Source organism: Oreochromis niloticus, linkage group LG7 (assembly GCF_001858045.2).
Source record: "Oreochromis niloticus isolate F11D_XX linkage group LG7, O_niloticus_UMD_NMBU, whole genome shotgun sequence".
Taxonomy (NCBI): domain Eukaryota; kingdom Metazoa; phylum Chordata; class Actinopteri; order Cichliformes; family Cichlidae; genus Oreochromis; species Oreochromis niloticus.
Genome location: NC_031972.2, coordinates 52,792,182 through 52,810,937, shown reverse-complemented (window position 1 = coordinate 52,810,937; position 18,756 = coordinate 52,792,182). Strand labels below are relative to the sequence as shown.

General features: G+C 40.0%; 3 protein-coding genes across 3 annotated transcripts in view; 1 reads left to right on the top strand and 2 right to left on the bottom strand.

Annotated features, from left to right (window-relative positions):
• Window positions 1-441: 441 nt before the first annotated feature.
• Window positions 442-5,000, bottom strand: isl2a (ISL LIM homeobox 2a). The gene is made up of 6 exons (XM_003440420.5): window positions 4,506-5,000; window positions 3,868-4,057; window positions 3,245-3,504; window positions 2,612-2,898; window positions 1,654-1,821; window positions 442-1,198 (listed from the first exon to the last, which is right to left on the bottom strand). Exons 1-6 carry the CDS (start codon window positions 4,561-4,563, stop codon window positions 1,082-1,084), a joined length of 1,080 nt encoding a protein of 359 aa, XP_003440468.1. The 5' UTR covers window positions 4,564-5,000; the 3' UTR covers window positions 442-1,081.
• A 2,059-nt stretch (window positions 5,001-7,059) lies between these two features.
• etfa (electron transfer flavoprotein subunit alpha) lies at window positions 7,060-14,944 on the top strand. The gene is made up of 12 exons (XM_003440421.5): window positions 7,060-7,217; window positions 8,911-9,060; window positions 9,566-9,647; window positions 9,998-10,080; window positions 10,304-10,403; window positions 10,556-10,666; window positions 10,834-10,935; window positions 11,075-11,143; window positions 11,235-11,317; window positions 12,483-12,548; window positions 13,445-13,525; window positions 14,678-14,944. Exons 1-12 carry the CDS (start codon window positions 7,179-7,181, stop codon window positions 14,711-14,713), a joined length of 1,002 nt encoding a protein of 333 aa, XP_003440469.1. The 5' UTR covers window positions 7,060-7,178; the 3' UTR covers window positions 14,714-14,944.
• The window catches only part of tmem266 (transmembrane protein 266), a 27,409-nt gene continuing 23,422 nt past the window's right edge, over window positions 14,770-18,756 (bottom strand). Inside the window, exons 10-12 of the mRNA XM_005470733.4 lie at window positions 18,415-18,607; window positions 16,857-16,919; window positions 14,770-16,777 (exon numbers count right to left, since the gene is read on the bottom strand). Of these exons, the coding sequence (XP_005470790.1) occupies window positions 16,140-16,777; window positions 16,857-16,919; window positions 18,415-18,607 (894 nt within the window). The 3' untranslated portion in view covers window positions 14,770-16,139. The remainder of the gene's footprint in view (window positions 16,778-16,856; window positions 16,920-18,414; window positions 18,608-18,756) is intronic.

Here is an 18,756-nt window from a genome sequence, read left to right as displayed (position 1 = left end):
AACATTACGCACAATTTGCTATAAATTTCAGCCCCAGGCTAAAAGGGAGCGCATTAATACTCATATAGCGAGTGTAAACATTCAAAGCCATAAAAACATATCAAGTCAGATTAAAAAAGCCGCAGACTATTGTGTCTCACTCAGTGAACCGTGATACATGTGCCAAATGCCTAATAATAATATATTGTCAACCATCAGTCACTGATCCACTTGGCGCAGAAACGCTAAATATAAGCAGATTCAGTGTTGCAGGCTCCTGCCTCACAGTGTGGAGGTTTGCACCTCTAGAAGGAAGAACATGTGTAAAACTGGAAGATTGAACTGGCCGAAGGAGTGTGAGTTTTTCTCCTTTTTTTTGCACCACTTTTTTTCCCTGAGCTTTTCCAGATCAATCCCCACTTTAAACAAAGTCACGCTTTATAAGCAGCAGATGCGCTGTCATTTCCCATAAAACTGATTTATTTTCACTGACCATAATTAAAATCTTCTGAATGTTTATGGAACAAATGGATTTTGCATGCAATAATCAGTCCCTTTATTGTTAAGTCCAGCCATGTCTGCCTTCAATAATAAATAATAATAACTTATTTTTTTTCTGGAGGAATCGCGAACAGCGCGCATCTCTCTCTTATCTGTTTCAATAATTTACAATAGTCGATAGTGAAACGTGGAAATCATGCACATCTACACAGCTTGTATTTTTTTTCCTTTAAAACATACTGTAAGCATTAGCGTTCGGACGTCCAGAGCAGGCTCCCGTGTTTAAATCCCACCATATATTCCCGTTGTGTTCAGTTCAGGTGTGGGCGTCGTGGAGGCAAGGTGTCCCATATATAGCTCGAAAACCAGAATGTCCATGAACAGCTGCGTGTCCTGCCAAAGGGTCATGGGGCAGGAGAGTGGGATCAGATACCTAGATGTACAGGGAACAGTCAGGCCTCAAATCCTCCAAAGGGGACTTGAATGAAATGATCCTCCAGCAAAATCCATCCTGGCTGTTATATTCGTTCATCTCTGAATGTCACTGAGGGTTTTTGCGCATTCCTGCAGCTCGGTGCCTCCAGCTGATCCCGGTACTTCCTCACGTGTCCACGGGACTCGGCACCATACTGTTCGGAGTGTCCGGCAACTGAGACGAAAGAGAGGTCACATCACTGCCCGAGGAGTTCCCCAGAGAGCCCGCTTCAGAGAAAGACACCTGCCAAAAGGGGGAAATGGTCAATTCAGCAGGGAAATATATGATAAATGTCTTACGTTTTTAACAAGACCATAGGGAGACTTCAACATGTGTGAATGGAGCCCTTAAATATATCTTTATATACACACAGAGATGGTTTTTTTCTTTTAAAAATGTAAAAGTATGAAATTAATCTATTTAAAACTATAGGCCCAAATTCCTCTCACAATCTCACGAATCCCCATCTTCGATAAGATGACCGCCAGATCAAGTGACTTGATACACACAAAACATGCATTTTGCGTTTAAATGTCTCAAATCTGAAGGATAAAGCCCTTTATAACTCTGAATTTTATATAAATGTCTTTCATCACTAAGGTCTCACTCTTACCCTCCCCCTGTCTGCGCATGTATGTAAGCAGCACACTTCATGTCATTTCAGCATTTTGAATATAATTTATGACGTGCAATCCCACCAGTTGTTGGAAAGCAGGCTGGTCGAGATCGGTCTGCAGGGCGAAGTCGCTGAGGGTTTTCCATGGAGGCTGGTAGGACTGCACCTCCACAGGATTCCCCTGCACGGTGTTGTCGTGGCGGATAGGACTGCCTGCCACCAGAGGTGTGCCTGTCAGGCCCTGCAGATTCTATGAGAGAGATTAAAAAAATACAAAATACTCAGTTCAATCAAATATGCGTTAGCCAGCGGATGGATAAAGCTGGGATAAAGGTTAGTGCGCTGTTTGCCGAGTAAAACCTTCCAATCTCAATGTGTTTAAATTATTAGTTTGTTTTCTTTGTTACGTTTTGCATTATCATGTTTTTTTGGGTTTTTTTTTTGTTTGTTTGTTTCTTGGGGGGGCATTGTTTGTTTGTTTGTTTTTAGCTTATCGTATAAACAAATAGCTAAAACGTAATGGAAATTAATAAAATGCAACTCATACGCTTTAAAAAGAACAAACTAAAATGCAGGAAATATCCACGTATACTACTATTACTACTACTAATAATAATGATGATATTAACAATAATAACGCTTTTAACCTGCAAAATAGCAGTATATGGAGCGGTTTCCGCGTTTCAAAGTTTTATTATTATTGTTATTATTTTTTAGTTTAATTTACATTTCCTTTACAATTCCGTAAAATATAATACACTTATTTTAAATTATTTAATTTGTGGCTTTCCCCCCTTTTTGTCTTTTTTTTTTTTTTATCAGCGTTTCTATGAATTTGTTATTGTTATACATTAGTCATGAGCATCAGCACTGCCTTTTCGTGTTATTACTGGGCTTCAGTTGTCCTACTTTAAATGAAAGGTGCCATGACAAGCTGCTGCTCAGTAACAAAGTAGACTTGTGTTTGCAGGTGTTGAAACGTCAGATTTGCGCAACTGAAAACGTTTGGTTTTTTTCCCCCGGTGAACTTGTTTACTCACGGTTTTGTCGTTGTGTTGCTGCTGCTGAAGCTGTTTCATCAGGATGGACTTCTTCTTATCTTTGCAGCGCTTGTTCTGAAACCAGACGCGGATCACCCTGGGGCTCAGGCCGGTCATCTCCACCAGCTGCTCCTTCATCAGAGCGTCCGGTCTCGGGTTGGCATTGTAGCAGGTCCGCAGTGTGTGGAGCTGCTTCTCGTTGAGCACCGTCCGCACTCTGGTGGTCTTCTCCGACGGCTTGTGGACGTGATTCCGGTGATGTGGAGGGTGCCGGACCGAAACTGGGTCTAAGGAGAGGGAAAATGTAAAAGTTAAACTAAATAACTGCATGTTTTATTTAAGGGGAAAATGTAGACAGGCCTTTAAAAAATACAAATATCCCATGTCTTATTACAGGTATCACTGTAAACGGTCAAATATACTCCAATGCACAATTAATTTAAATATGGAGGCCTATTAATCGTGAAATAGTGAATGTCTCAAAAATAGATTTTGTGTATATACACAGAACTGGGTGATAGATACATACAAATGTGAATAATAATAATAATAATAATAATAATAATAATAATAATAATAATAATAATAATAATGTGCCTGGTTTGTGAACAATAAGCCAGCTTGTAGGTCTACCTGAGATGTGTAGCGGTCTGTTGTGAATGTTCCCCGGGCTCAGCGGGCTCCCTGCTGAGGCCCTCTCCATCATCAAGCCGTGGTCCGCCCGGCACAGCAGCTCGTCGTCCCGCAGGGAGAACTCGTCCCCCGGCAGGAGGTGTCGGCTGCACACCGAGCACCGAAAGCACTCCATGTGATACACATTGTCACGGGCTCTCATCACCAGGTCGCTGCTACAGAAGCCCATGTTACACTTTGCACATTTGATGCCAAATAACCTGCAGAGGATCACGGAGATGTGTTGGTCCCATGCATTAATTCTGTATATTTCTTATTATTTATTTGGACTTAAATCTGATGCTGGTCTCACTTTATGATCCTAACAAAACGAGCACTAGCTTAACTGGGCAAGGACAATAATTTTAAGCCCCGATTGTCTATAACTCAAATCAGACTGAGCTCTGGACTTTAATTAACCTGTGCATTTGCAATTAATATAGCCCATCATTATGGGCTCATTTTTGCCTCATCCTTTTAAAAAAAGAAAAAAGAAAAGAAAAAAATAACTTGTATTTTTAATGGTTTCTTCAAAAAATACAAAAGGAAAAAAGAAAATCCAGAAAACTCTGCTGACTTACTACCTTGCATAATCTCTTTTACAGTAAGTCTTTCCGTCTCGGACGAAGCAAGTGCAGGTCTCGTCCAGATGCTGGTTGCACTCTGCACACTTGAGGCAGGCTGCGTGCCACTCCAGGTCCGGGGACACTCTCAGGATGTACTGGTCGTGTATCTGACTTCCACAGCCCACACACATTGCGATTCCTGACTTCTCTGTGAAGTGGGAATGCGATAATGCAAGATCGTATGTGCTCTTTTAATCCTCACGACATCCCTTCAAACCCACGCCAAGCTTAAGAAGAGAAACTATTGCGTACATATCACATCAAGCTTGTAGGTTCATTCCAAGAATATTGCTGAATAATTATAATTAGGCCACAGGGGCTAAAAATATCCCCAAGCATAACGACGTGGGTTTAAAAAAACATGACCACCACACACATACACGTTTTATATAGCCCAGTTATGTTAAAGGTGTGGTGTGAACAGGCGTTGTGAACGGATCTCTTGCAAATTTTTAGGAATTTTCTGCAAGCTTTGAAAATTATTGAGAGATTAATCATCAAATCCAGGCGTCTAAACAGCGTCAATGACATAAAAGTCCAAATAAACCCCCTCGCACGCAGAAAATGAAGGGGAATTAGAAAGGGAATAATCTTACTTTTTGAATGATCCCCCATATCATCCAAGAAAGAAGTGTTGAGCAGGATATCCACCATACAGGAGAAATAGCCGAGTGCAAGGCGACAGACGGAGGAAGAAGAAGAGCAGAGGGGCAGAGGAGACCGTCCCGTCCCGGGCTGGATGATAAACTTGTATTCCTCCTCCGAGAGGTGGAGAGAAAACAAAGATAATCGACCAGTGACGTCTGCAAACCTGGACGTCTGTGGGTCCGGGGAGAGGGTGCCATGCAAATCTCCTCCAAGACCCCCTGCTCTTTCTGTTCTATTGGCTTCTTGGGCTGGTTTTGTGTGCAGGAGGAGCGTGTTTGTCTGTGTGTGTGTGTGTGTGTGTGTGTGTGTGTGTGTGTGTGTGTGTGTGTGTGTGTGTGTGTGTGTGTGTGATTTTTCTTTTTAATTTTCAAGCAAGTGTGGCTTGGATGCATTATGCAGTTGTTGTATTTTTTTGTTAGTATTCCTTGCCTTGAAAATGTACACACGGGCCTTATCTCCTCTACTCTTATGTGATTATAATTTTTGCTTCTGCTGTGAGATTTTTGCTATTAAAGCTAACAGGATGCGTTTAAAGTGATATTGATCTGAAGGTTTAATGAAAACACAGCCTTAAAGCTAGTTCTTCTTTTGCTTCTTATTCTTCCTATTTGGTTAAACTGTAGCTATTTTATGCAAATATCATATAAGGTGATTTTTCCAACCTTGTCTTCAAGCTGTCATAGTAAGTAATGCTCACACCAGCAGGGAGCCCTCTACTGGATGAAATATAGATCAGCTGAATATCAATCAGCTGCAGAAGTGAAACATAAATCTTGATCGTTGCTTTGGACAGCTAAGTTTTGCTCTAGTGGAAAAGAAGTCCTATAATAGAAATCTGCAAGGTGTCTTTTATAGGATGACCTCAGGTTGAAGGTAGCTTATATCCACCATCCGCCCTAATCAAACAGCCCACTGTTCAGCTGTTTTTTTTAAACTGTTATTTTATTCATACGGTGATTTTAGCATGCAATTGCTTGTAAGGTGTTCTTGGGTATCTTGAATCGCACTTATAAATTTAAATAAGAAAAAAAGCGAAGTTTTTTTTTTTTTTTTTTTTTTTAACATCGATCAGCTGCAAATTCAAAACTAACAGAAAATAATGTTGCAGGCCTGATCCGTGAGGCACGGAGAAAGAAACCTTCGGGGAGGTCTTGCATTGCTTGGCACAGGTAGTGAGTCCTCAGTTCGGTGTGTGGCCTCTTTTAGTCTGGTTGGACCTCTTACGGGTTGCGATCAGGGGCGTTTCCAGGGTTTTATCAGTTAGGTGGCACAAGACCAAGAACAAGTCAAGGGGCGCACAGGAAATAGGTATACTGGACACAATTTTGTCATGTGTGTTATAGGTTTATTAAATAAAAAGTGGTTCAAATATAAGTTTTTTTGGAAAATTGTTTTGCAAAGTGGAGGGAAAAAGAATTGATGATTTTATTACCTTACATATTGCTGGGTTGCTTAAATAATGCAATTTATGGGCAACACAGTAAGTAATCAATTACCTAATATAAGTAGAATGGAATACAAATATTTGCATAAAAATATAATAGAGGAGAATGAGAAAGCAACATAACTCAAATAGGCTACATTAGAACTGGACTTTAGGAAAGTACTTGAGTAAATGTACTAGTTACATTTCTTCTGATCCCATTAGTCAGTATTGGCCATTATAAGATTTAAAGTAATAGTTTAAGGACACTGGTTGATCATTGCTCTCGTTGGGATAAGGGGATTTCTCTAGTTGGGTCAGTCTCTTGGGCTTTCTAATGCCCCTGGAGGTTTTCTTCTGCAGAGGTATGCTGGAGAAGGCCATCGACTGCCATCGAGCAGTTACATTAAGTCAAGTTGTAACTCCCCAACAAGTCACACTGAGGGTTCAGGTTGATGTTACATGTCACCTGTAACATTTGCCTCAATTTCAGGACCCAGCAGAGGATTACACTGTAAGAAACAATGTAGTTTGACATAGTCCCAGTGCACAGAATGGAACTGATGTACTGCACATAGAGTTTATAGATATTGCTAATTTCATGTTGCAAGTAGTTTTTTTTAATGTTATAGCTAATTTGTGTTAAAAAAAAAAGTGAGGGGACAAAAACTTTCTTTCACTTTCTTTTCACTTCTCAAACTACACACAAAAAAAAGCTTCTCAAATATATCTCGGTAACATTTGACAATATTTATTCAAAATGTATTCTTTCTGTCTGTCTCGAAATGTATTCTACTTTTCTTTATTTTTGTCATTTTGCGTTTTCTCTACACAGCACTTGCATAGCGGAGGATCTCCAATCAGAGTTAAATGTGCTCCTGCTTGATTTGAAGAGGAAAGCAAACATTAACTTAATACGAACCCCCCCCCAAAAAAAAAACCAAACCCAAAACAAAACAAAACAAAAATGAAAGATTCTGTTTATTTATTTATTTTGGTGTTTGATATTTCTGTCAATATGATTAAACTTCACAGAGAGAGAGAGATAGAGGGAGAGAGGGAGAGCGAGAGCGTTGGCCGGAAGTTGCGGTTCTTGATCGAAGCTATCTCGCGAGAATTCCTCGCCGACGTCAGATGACCTTTGGCACAGTTTTGTGTCTGCAGGACTGGAAGGGAGCTGTAGCTTTCGGGGTCCAAGATGAACAGAGCTCTTAACAAATCAAATCTGAAACATTTGGTAAGAAGAACGCTGACACTAACTTACAGTGAGGCATTGCATTAATCGGTTAAATCAGTTTTTAACAGTAAACTCTGGTTTCTTTGCAGCAGCTACTAGCTTGCTTTATGACTTAGCTACACATTACCCGGATCATTGTCGTTTCTAGACGCAAGTGTGCTACAAGGAATTCACACATGTGGCAGTATTAGTTAACATAATGCGACAATAAGTCTGCATACTATCTCTACTTTGTGAAATAGCTCAAAAAGGAGTTAATATTTTTGGAACGAAAGCTAGTTAGTGCTAGCCTGGCTAGCCTCATGCTTATGAAACGGTTACGAAACTGCCACTTGCAGGTGTTACCAAAGAGTCAAAATTAAAAATACATATGTCTGGTGAGATGTGTAGGCAATAGGTTGGTAGGAAAATGTAGTTTTCATATGTTTTGTGTATTTTGGGCTTCTCCCTGTTATCCAATCAGTTTTTATTCCCCCCCCCCCCCCCCCCCCGCGCCCCCCCTCCCCCTTTACAGGCTCTACCATAGTTAGTGAGAATTTGGAAGGGTTACTTAGAAATTTCTTAATTATTTTACTCATTATGTCAAAAATAACTAGCTGGATCTAGCTTCAAAGGCCAGTCTCTGCCAAATTAAACCACCTATATCACCTTGAAACTGCACAGGTCCAACCTGCACTGCCGTAAAGTACAAGAATTGAGGAAGTGTTTTTAGTATTTATTGATCACAAGGTATTTATAAAGTTATGCAAAATGTTTTGTATTATTTTTCATGTGTATATTATGGATGCATTATTAAAATTGTTTGGATCTGACACAAATCCTTTGAAATACATCAAACCTGACAGAAACTTGAACTCATAGTAGATTATTTCATGAAGACAGTTTATGAAACTCAAATCTGTCATTTAATTCAGGTGGAAACTATAATTTTCTGTCCTGTGTAACCTTTGGGAGTGCTCTATTGTGCATTGTGCATATAATCTTTTTCACAGCACTGTTTTGTGGGAACCCCTGGTTGAGTTGACATGGCCTGTCCTTTTTCTCCATTTGCTGGTCTTTATCTGAATGACCTTTGCGTCACATGGCTGATTAACCGTGTGAGGTCATGTCCAGATGAGGCTGGCAGCATCCTGTTTTACTTTGACTGAGCCAGATGCAGCCGTTTTAGAGGCTGCACCGAAAATTGTTTACCCTCTATCCTGACATTATGTGTGCACCTTCCCACAGCATTTATTTCTAAAGATGATCTCAGACTCTGTATCAAAATATTTAATGCACAACCATTTATTCTAAATAATGCATGTATAAACACAGGTAAAGCATTAGGTAAAAATTATTATGTAGGACATTTGCCTGTTATACAATTTTACTGCTCACTCTTAAACACATGAAATTGGTCAGCAGATATTTATGACATTGGATTGTGTGGTAGAAATGAAGATAAAGTGAATTCAGCTTTTCTGCTCAACACTACTTCAAGATGATTGTACTGTGATGATTATGGTGTCTGTGGTCAATTTTAGGTGGCAGTATCTATCTTTTTTTTTTTTTTTTTTTCAAATGAAAAACAAATTTGATAAGAATACAGAAACATTCATATGTTACCAAGCATGTATTTTATTTTTAAACCTCTTTAGGCAGCAGAACTAACAAAACAGTGATATATTATCATTTTGACTGATTGTGTTTTCAGACTGGTCTCCTGCAGAGGTTTCAAAGCACCTTGGTCATTGCAGAACACAACAATGAAAAATTAACTCCTATTACCCTCAATGCCATCACGGCTGCTACTAAAGTGGGAGGAGAGGTGTCCTGTCTGGTCGCTGGAACAAACTGTGCAAAGGTAGGTAAAGCTTTTGATGTGCAGAGTATGTGTGTGCGTGCATGTAAATGGAATAACTAAAATGACGAAAGATTGTGTTGCCATTACGGAGCAAACGTAAAGTAAATATTAGTTAAACTGATGACAAACTTGTTAAGGGTGCAATAAAAGCGGCTGATTGCAGGAAATCTGGTTCTGACAAGAGTGGTGGTGCGCTGATAAAGTTACAGACTCACTCCTGCTGCCACAGGCACAGTAGGACAGGCTTTATTCAGGACTTCTCCTAGCTCTCCAGAGCTGAAATTGGTTGGGTTTAATGTAAAAGTACAATCATGGAATCATCAGCTTCCCTCCCCCCTTTATTAAACACCAAAGTAAAACAAAACACAACAAAGGCAGGCATGGATCACCTCTGCTATTTTTGGTGTGTTTGTGCTTCACTTTTGGAGTAGGATGTTGTAGTGTGTATTTTGCTGTACACAAAGATATGCACAAAGAAAGTTGGATGTCTTTTCTGTGTTTTCAGGTTGCAGAGGAAATCAGCAAAGTGAAAGGTGTGAAGAAGGTCCTGGTGGCCCAACATGATTCTTACAAAGGTGGCCTACCAGGTATTATTGGCGCTTCTTTTTTCAATATTTGCCAGTCTCTGAGTGATGTGGTAATTAACTTGCACAGAGAGTAATAATGTGTTTAATTAACCGCTCATATGGTTAAGAGATTAAGAACAGGTGTCACAGCATTTGCGGTATGCCATCTGCCTAATGTTGTTTCTGCTATCGGACTATTTGTTATTGAGTAATTTGTATGTATTGTGCTATTTCCTAAATCTGTAACATATTGTATTGTTAAACAGTCTAGTCTGTTTCTGTTAATGTTACTGTATTGGAGCAACTGTAGCCCACATAATTTCCTTAAGGATTAATAAATTATGCTGATTCTGATTTGTTTGTTTTATTAGAGGAGTTGACTCCACTTATCCTGCAGACACAAAAGCAATTCAACTTCACTCACATCTGTGCTGGTGCCTCAGCTTTTGGAAAGGTAAATCACAGTAGACAAATGATGCTTGTATAACTTGTATTTCTGTATTATATTACCCTTTTATTTTTTTTGTCTAGTCACTAAATGAACTAATATTCTATTGTGTATATTTAACTGAAATCAGAAGCTCTTACTTGATGTTATTTTGTGAAAATCCTGCTGTGAACAAAATGCCAAGCAACATCTCTGTGAACTATACTGTGGCTGCCTTCCTCTTTTGTAGAACCTGCTTCCCAGAGTGGCTGCCAAGTTGGATGTCGCCCCAGTTTCAGATATTATTGAAGTCAAATCTTCAGATACTTTTGTTAGGACCATCTATGCAGGTAATCTTTTGTAAGCATGTTATGATATAGAGATCTAGCATTCTCATTGAGTAACAGATTTGTTGAACTACATCAGTTTGACTTTCGCTTTTATAATGGAAGTCAGCTTTTTTTGTAATGTAGTCATCTAATTAAACGTTGGGATTAAACAGGAAATGCCCTCAGCACTGTGAAATGCAATGAGCCGATCAAGGTCTTCACCATCAGAGGGACGTGCTTTGAAGCAGCTCCAACAGAGGGAGGGGGTGCTGCATCAGAAGAAGGTGCAGTAGCTTACAGATTTATCCTTAACACGCTTAGAAACTAGGTGAAATTTTGGATGATGTTCAACAGCACCTTATTTGTAATTTTTCCTCAAGTTTTTTATGTTTGAAATTTGTTTGTGTTTTGTTTTTGTGTTTTGATTGTTACTGGTTTGTCTGATCTGCAGTGTCTGCTTCCTCTCCGGTTGGAATTTCTGAGTGGCTGAAACAGAGTCTGACAAAGAGTGACCGTCCAGAGCTGACAAGTGCTAAAGTTGTGGTGTCAGGAGGTGTGCATAAACTGTTGAAGTTTGAATTTGGCAAAATGAGAAAAATAGTTGTTTGTAACGTAGGCTTTCCATTGTATAGTTTAACAACATGCACAGTAGACTAATGGTGTCTCTTTTCCTTTCTTTTTTCCTCCCTCAGGTAGGGGCTTGAAGAGTGGAGAGAACTTCAAGTTGCTTTATGACCTTGCAGACAAACTGAATGCTGCAGGTATTCTATTCTGGGAAAGTTTGGGTCATTTATCACTTTGCTTGGTTGCTTTTTTTGGCCCGATTTTAATTGCAAAATGTTCTTTTTCCAGTTGGTGCATCCAGAGCTGCAGTGGATGCTGGCTACGTCCCTAACGACATGCAGGTTGGACAGACTGGCAAAATTGTAGCACCGGTAGGTTAACAAAACAAACCATTTTTGATTGGTTATAGTGAAAATTAAGGTTTAAAAGGGGACAAAGTCTGTGCACGTTTGCTTTTGACTGATGTCTGTTAGCCTTCATGTAGCAAATCACTATGATTGTGATGGCTGCTATTCCCTTTTTTTTTTTTTTTTTTTTAAAATAAAGAGGTTAACTTCCCATTATGTGATTCTGTCAGGTTACCCCAGCTGTGATTACCCACACATTAGGTCTCACGAAATATACATGATGGCACATTTCGGGCGCCTAAATGATTTAGCTGATCCATTAAAACGGAGTGCAGTGGATGTCTGGTCAGAGCCCCAGACCAGTCCAGACTGTCCAAATTAGATTTCCTAGATGTTATGACAAGCGTTTGGAATTTGGCTTAGTTAATTAAATACAGTCTAAATCTGGTTAGTTTATTCACCCCACCAATCTAAGAATGTTTAGTGATTCATTTTATTCATGTAAGATAAGCTCTCATATGCCAGTTAAAGCAAATGTTATCATACGGTTTAGTGTAAACATCAGATTCAAGTGTCCTGGAATCATTTCTGTAATCAGAGCTCCGATGTTGCTGTATATCAGAGTTTTAGGGTATAAAATAATAATAATAATTGGCAGTATTGGCAAAACAGTATAAAACACGTCTGTCTAGAGATTTGTGTGTAACTTAATTTATTTATCTGACTAATTGGAATCAGAGCTGTGTGTGAAAAGGGCTCTGGCTGACTGACATAAATGTCATTATTGCGTTATTAGGATATAAATAAAAAAAATTCAATTTCGAATGACAAACTAATTTTTAAAAAATGTGCTGTTTGCTTTGTGGAAATGGAAACCTGCAGTTTATGTGATTTTTCATCTGACTGGTAGAACGTAGTCTGTGAGTCATGTTTGTAGAATGATGTTCTTATTCTCTGAAACTTCCAAGTGCAACAATAACCCTGAACTAAAATACTCATATAGTATTAAAATGGTTGGGAGCGCTCTTCCAAGGAAGGTTCAAGAGATGTAGTGATGGCCGACCCTTTCCAGGCTCATCTAGACACTATGCAGCCAGAGTCCATGGCCTAGCCTTGAGTTTAAACTTCACATCCTAAGCATGTAACACGTAACATTTGCCTGCTTGTATTGTGCTTTTCATGTTCACAGGAGTTGTACATTGCTGTTGGTATCTCAGGAGCAATCCAGCACCTGGCCGGAATGAAGGATAGCAAGGTAAAGTCGCTGGAGCGCTGTGTGCTCCATTTTCTATTTTTCTGTTTTTCTTCTCTTAACTTTGTTAGTTTGTAATAAACAGAATGGAAAGTTGCACTTCTAATATTAAATTTTACAAATAATAAAGTTACACTTGGTGTTCTTTGGTGACTTAACATTGTGATCCAAAAACTTTTTTCCTGGTACGGTTATGCTCAAAAAACCCACTGAGATGATTTTGGCCTTTGCTTTGGGTTTTAATTGTTTTTGTCTGGTTTATATCATGAATCTTTTACTCTTCCTTAGTGGTGGGAGGAAAAATTCAATACATCTCAAATGCATAAACAGAAAGATATTTTGCTTGGCGATATTGGATCAATATAGGGGGCATCAAATATTGATATTTTAATAAATAAATTAAAATACTACGAACAACAGGCCTCATCTCGCCTGATAGACGACATCCTTTCTGCAAACGGTTGGAGTCTGATTTGGAGTGACTGCAGTCGCTCTCAGAGAGAATGCTGAAGGTTTGCAAATAATTATCATCTAATTTATAAATGCAGACAGATTGATTCTGACTGATGGTAACATGTTGGCAGTCTTTTTCAATGAGCATCGCTCGACGGGACTCTGCACAACTGGCTACCAGCTTGTTTGTATTTTGGTTATATTCTTGTAGAACAGGAAGAAAAAAAGAAGGTGAATTTCCAATCTGTTACTGCAGTACTCTGCATATTGCAAAACGTTTAAAATCATAAAATTGTGTCAGGAGTGAAGCATCATATTAAAGTCTGCCTGTTCAAAACTTTGTTTTTTAAACAATCTGTTTTCTGTGTCCACTGTGAAAACTAAAGTTAAATCTAAAGAAGCATAAATGTAACATTTTAGTTGTTTTTGTCTTTTTTCCCCTTCAGACTATTGTTGCTATCAACAAGGACCCCGAAGCTCCTATTTTCCAGGTGGCTGACTACGGTTTGGTAGCCGATCTTTTCAAAGTAAGCCTCTGGGATTGATATGGCTATAATGATGTCACTATGATCCCACATTAGGAAGCAACCAAGCAGTGCCTGGATTTACTTTGTGTGTTTCTCAAGTCGTGAGTGATAGCCAGAATATAACATTTGCGCTCTCCTGGATAAATTTTGCATGATGCCTTATTCCACCTAATGGAAATGTGCAACTGTTGAATTATTAAATTCTTGAATTAATCTGAGGAGAGTGCAAGCTATAACTCTCCTGATATCAGAAGATATAAAAACAGATCAATAGCTTACAGAAGTTGGCTTCAGGGTGGTTTTAAAGCCTCTGCTTGCCAGGCCTCTTATATGCTCAGTTGCATTCAGGTGTCTAGCTGATACTTTGGGATGGCGAGCCAGGTGTACTAGCATGACTGAGCGGAGTCCAGTGCCGCCTGCAAAAGTCTGTTTTCATTTGTGTCCTGGTGATCATGTTTTATTTAGGTCCTCAGTAGTGCCTGAGCAGCCCAGGTGTCCTGACCAACTCTGTAGAAGTGATTAGTAATAATAGCTTGTGGCAGCAGAGTTGCGACCTACCGGGCGATGAGATCATCTTACGTGTGATCGTTCCACAGATAACTGATTAAAATGGATAGGCTTTCTACTACTGCCTCCAAATGGTGAATTGATACCCCATATGGACTGAGCTAGGGTCTGATTCTGATGTGAAAGTTGCTCAGCTCACCAGAACAACAATTTTAATAGCCTTGCACTTATATTTAGCAGCTAAAAGAGGCCTTTGAATCTGTTTTTCTAAACTGTACAGACTACATTATAAGGGTGCTTATTTATTTTTTTAGGCCAGAAGTCTTTCTGAATTCATCATTGAATGTTTCGGTATCTGCAGCCTGCTGTACTATCGATAAATCTCAGCGAGTAACAACATGCAGCGTCCTTTGCCTAATAAACTCATAAATGTTATGATATGGATTATTCTGGGGAAAATGATGACAGGTTCTTATTAACATTTATCTTCAAATAAACCTGGGAATTACATCACTGGTGATAAATGAAGAACAGAAATGGCTTGAAAGGGCTGCAGCTGAGAAATGTAATGCAATGCATTTGCTGAACAGTGCTAGTGCAAAATAGTGGACCAACGCTAAATGTCTTTACTGTTTTTCTTTTAAGGCTGTTCCTGAGATGACGGAAGCTCTCAGCAAGTGAAGAGAGACAAACTCCCACCAGAATCTGAGAACGACCAGTCTCCACCTTAAGAAATATTTAAAGCTGCGAGTCCTGCTTGCAGAGAATTTCATCATCTTCTCTCCATTAATCTCAGTGAATACATTGTACTTACCTTTTGGCTGGAGGTTTCCTTTTTTTGCTTACGGTAGTACCTGTATTATTTGTATGCAACTTTTTGGGACATTAAAGGAGATCTTTGGAAATTCTCAACTCTGATTCCTTCTAAGATGTAGGTCTTCGTGCTGACTTAGAGGTTATGTGACTAATGACATGCTCTTAGAAAGTTTATTTAATTGACACTAATGACTTGTTTTATTACCTTGCCATGTTTTTCACTTTATTGGGTTCATTTTGCAATGATGTCTTTCATGATCAAGATAGAAAGTGCCTGTTGACAGAACAATAAACAGACTTTGCAATATGGTGGCAAATCTGAGAGGTTCATGCTATTCTGTCCTGTTTAGCATTTTATTCTAGCTTTCGAGTCCCTCGCTGTTTTTGAGCTGCGACTAGATGACCAAACCCAATCTGAAATATTTACACAACTTCCAAACTTTAAAGTAATACAAAAAAAAAAAAAAAAGACCTGAATTGTGTGAAATATGTCATGTGTAGGTAGGTTTTTCAGTTAGCTTGTCAAGTGATGGTCATGCCATAGTTTGCAAAATCTCAGACATTGACTCAGCTGGGTTTGGTCGATTTCCAGTCATGGCATCTGGATAAAAACTCAACACGAATCATCCGTCAATCAAAAGGATTCTGCACTCGCTTCACTCACAGAATTTAGATTAAAAACGTTAACGCAAATATAGAAACGGATTAGAAAGAAGCTGAGACTGATCCAATGGTACCCTGCAGCAGTCCATCAAAGAGGACTTTTCTTTATGAGTTTGGAGATTCTAGACAGACAAAACGGCTCATATACCTGCACTACTGGGGAATCCGTGTCTTTTTCTTTCTTGGAGAAACTTTCACTTTATATCTCAAATCAGTCCCTACACCAGTATCTCCACATCTACAAAGTGTATCAGAGGAACTAAGCCCTCAGCACCATCCTCTCACTGGTTTCATTTCCTAGAAATCAGACTTTAATATATCAAAAGTGGTTTTCAGTTTTGGACAAAAGCCCCATTGCTGGTTTCTTTTAGTAAAAGTGTTTTTATGAGTGTCAATTCCTGATAAGTGTTGCCTGATAACAAGTCTGCTTCCCTCTCTCATCCATGCCCTTTGTTTGTGCTGCTCCCACGGGTTCATCCTCTCAGCTCCAGTGGTACAAAGAGGATGTCAGACATACAGTTTATGTGCCAGTGACTCCCAGCAGCGAAGTTTGGGAATTTAGTAGAGCAATAATTTTTGTGGCTGAAATAAAGAGCGAGTCCTGTGAAGTTCTACATTTTGCAGGCTCTTATGTCTCTGATAGACGGTTGATTTGAGTATCTACTGGCCCCATCATCCTATACTTCTCCTCTAGGAGAGGCTCGTTACCCTGCAGATGGATGACTGTCTTGGAGTTGAGCCCGACTCGGCTCTCCTGGTTCCTCTTGTTGTAGATGTTGACCCTGTGTTCCAGCTCGGGGCTGGTTTTCGTGGAACCTGTTGGGCTGGGTGGTTTCAGGTTGACGGGGTCGAGGCCCTTTTGCGTGAGACACGAGTCCTCAGACAGAGAAGAGAGCAACTCCTGCACTACAGCGCTGGGGCTCCCTCTCGGCTGAGTGCCCAGAGCCAGAGGGCTGCTGTAGGGCGGAGGGTAGCAACGTTGGTCGCTGTAGTCTGTGGACGTGGAGGCCTCGCGCACCGTGGAGCTGCAGTCCATGGTGGAGCCAAGCGTGTGGCTGCTGATGCTGTGCTGACGGGTGCTGAAGCTGGCGCGGGACACTGTGGTTGTGGAGGCTTCGCTGACCGAGCTGCCTGTGCGCTGCAAACGGCTGGACGGCACCGCATCGGCGCTCACCAAAGAGGGCGGTAGCTGACTCGGGTTGTTAGGCAGGTGCACATCTATGGCTGCTGTTGTAATGACTCGCGCTGGGTCTGGGATCCCTGTATCTACAAAATAACACAATGTGTAAGAGCCTGAAATATTGTGGTGCCACTTGGATTGAAGAAAGAGTCTGCTGAAGCTCACCACTGCTTGGCTCACTGTAATACTGGCTGATATAGTTGTTCATGTCATCTTGACCATGATGATCTAAAAAGACAAAAGAGGAAAAATGGAATTCAAGTGAATGTGGAGGCTATGTGTTTGTTCATTCCATGTTAATTTGTAATTGATCACAAAGCCTAAAAAGTTTACATCATCCTAGAATTGTATTATTATGTATTATATTTCTTCATCTTCATCTTCCATTTCCAAAACTCATGAATATAGTTTTCTTGAGGGACAATTTATTAACATCAAGCTACATCATAAGAATTTCAACTTTTAAATTGCATAATTGAAATTGCAATGTATGAATGGTAACTTTGAATACAATAAAATCTAGACACTCACTAACCAATAATTTATTGAGTCCAACTGTTCAGCTGCTGGATAACGCAAATATCTAATCAGCGAATCACATGACAGCAACTCACATTATTTAGGCATGTGGAAATGGTCAAGACGAACTGCATAGTAGACACAAACTGTTCACACAGTAAAAAATATAGACATTTCTCTGATAATGAAAAAGCAGAAACCTTTTTCTATTTCAATTGTTATTGCTCATCTAGTACTTAATGTAGTGTAGTATGAATGGCAATGGGGGAGGTCTTTATCAGTAGGAAAAAGTGTAAAACTTAAATACAGTTAAAAGCCCAAAATCTATGCCCTCCTTCACATTTTCAAAACATGTTCGGGGGGGGGGGGGGGGTGTTGGAGTCTTTGCTGGGCCGATTCTGGCCTCTGGGCCTTATGTTTGACACCAGTTCTTTAATTTAAATGAAAATGTTTTATACTTTTTGGTTACAATATTGCTACCACTGAACAACTAATCAGTAATTACTATTAATATTAGCTTACAAATTAGTTCAGCTCAATAGTAATGAACACTTTTGGTGTGTGGATATGTTTCGCAGATAGTAAATGAGTCAAACTGTTTCTCTTAAGTGCTTTCCAAGGTCCCAGAGGACCATCACCAGATGATCAATACCACATGAGTATATGAGGTTCAGGCCCAGTTAAAAGGTTGTCTGAGCAGAAACACTGTGGCTCAGATGTATGATAGATCGCACTGTGATTTATAGCTTTGATAAAGGAAAAGCCTCAGTGTTTTGAGCCCTGACATCACCTGTACTGACAGTGCTTTGTTGCTTTTAAGTCCTGTAAGTTATGACCTGTCACTGTGTGAAAGGTTTATAGACCATCTATGTGCGGCACTAGAATTTTGATGTGGACTCTGAGCTGAACGTTTTTGAAAAGAGGACACTGACACTGTGTCGTGTATGTTGGCCACGATTAACAGCCCAACACTCCAGCATGAAGAGTGGAGCAATGTTGAGGGGTTTTGAGTCAGAAGAGATTTCTTTCAAAATTTCTAACCAGCCCAAAGGTCGGCCAGGTTCTTTTAGTCTACCAATTTCCCATTCTCCATGTGTAAGCATGGACGTGATTTACCACGGAAAGCGCCGCCTGAATTCCTTCCCGTGCACACAGGTCGTTGATAACCTGTAATACAAAGAGCTTGGGTGTTCTGGACGGTTACCTGCAGCACCCCCAGGCTCTCTAACTTTGTTTGGCCTGTGATGCTCAGAGGCCCCAGGGGCCAGACCGTCCACCTCCTGGAAACTGCTGCTCTGTTTACCCCACATATGGTGGATCTGCATGGCTGCTTCACGCTCTGCCACAAGATCCAGGTCCTGCTGAGCCAGGTGGGCCCTGAGCTGCCTGATTTCAAACTAACAAAAGAGATGAGAGAAAAGGACAGAAGAATTTTAAATAATGCACAAACAACTGTTTTGGACACAAACAGTCTTTGTCTTCATTTCTGGATTGAAGTGAAGAACACAGTGATGTTCACTGTTTTATTTTGGTAATGTGACTTAAA

Excerpts from the sequence above, each read along its gene's own strand:
- isl2a (XM_003440420.5), bottom strand. The coding sequence starts at position 4,563 with ATGGTGGATATCCTGCTCAACACTTCTTTCTTGGATGATATGGGGGAT. Across the intron at positions 4,058-4,505 it reads TATGGGGGATCATTCAAAAA|AGAAGTCAGGAATCGCAATG; the intron begins GTAAGATTATTC and ends CCCACTTCACAG. Across the intron at positions 3,505-3,867 it reads TGTAAAAGAGATTATGCAAG|GTTATTTGGCATCAAATGTG; the intron begins GTAGTAAGTCAG and ends GATCCTCTGCAG.
- etfa (XM_003440421.5), top strand. The coding sequence starts at position 7,179 with ATGAACAGAGCTCTTAACAAATCAAATCTGAAACATTTG. Across the intron at positions 7,218-8,910 it reads AATCAAATCTGAAACATTTG|ACTGGTCTCCTGCAGAGGTT; the intron begins GTAAGAAGAACG and ends TTGTGTTTTCAG. Across the intron at positions 11,318-12,482 it reads CTGGCAAAATTGTAGCACCG|GAGTTGTACATTGCTGTTGG; the intron begins GTAGGTTAACAA and ends TCATGTTCACAG.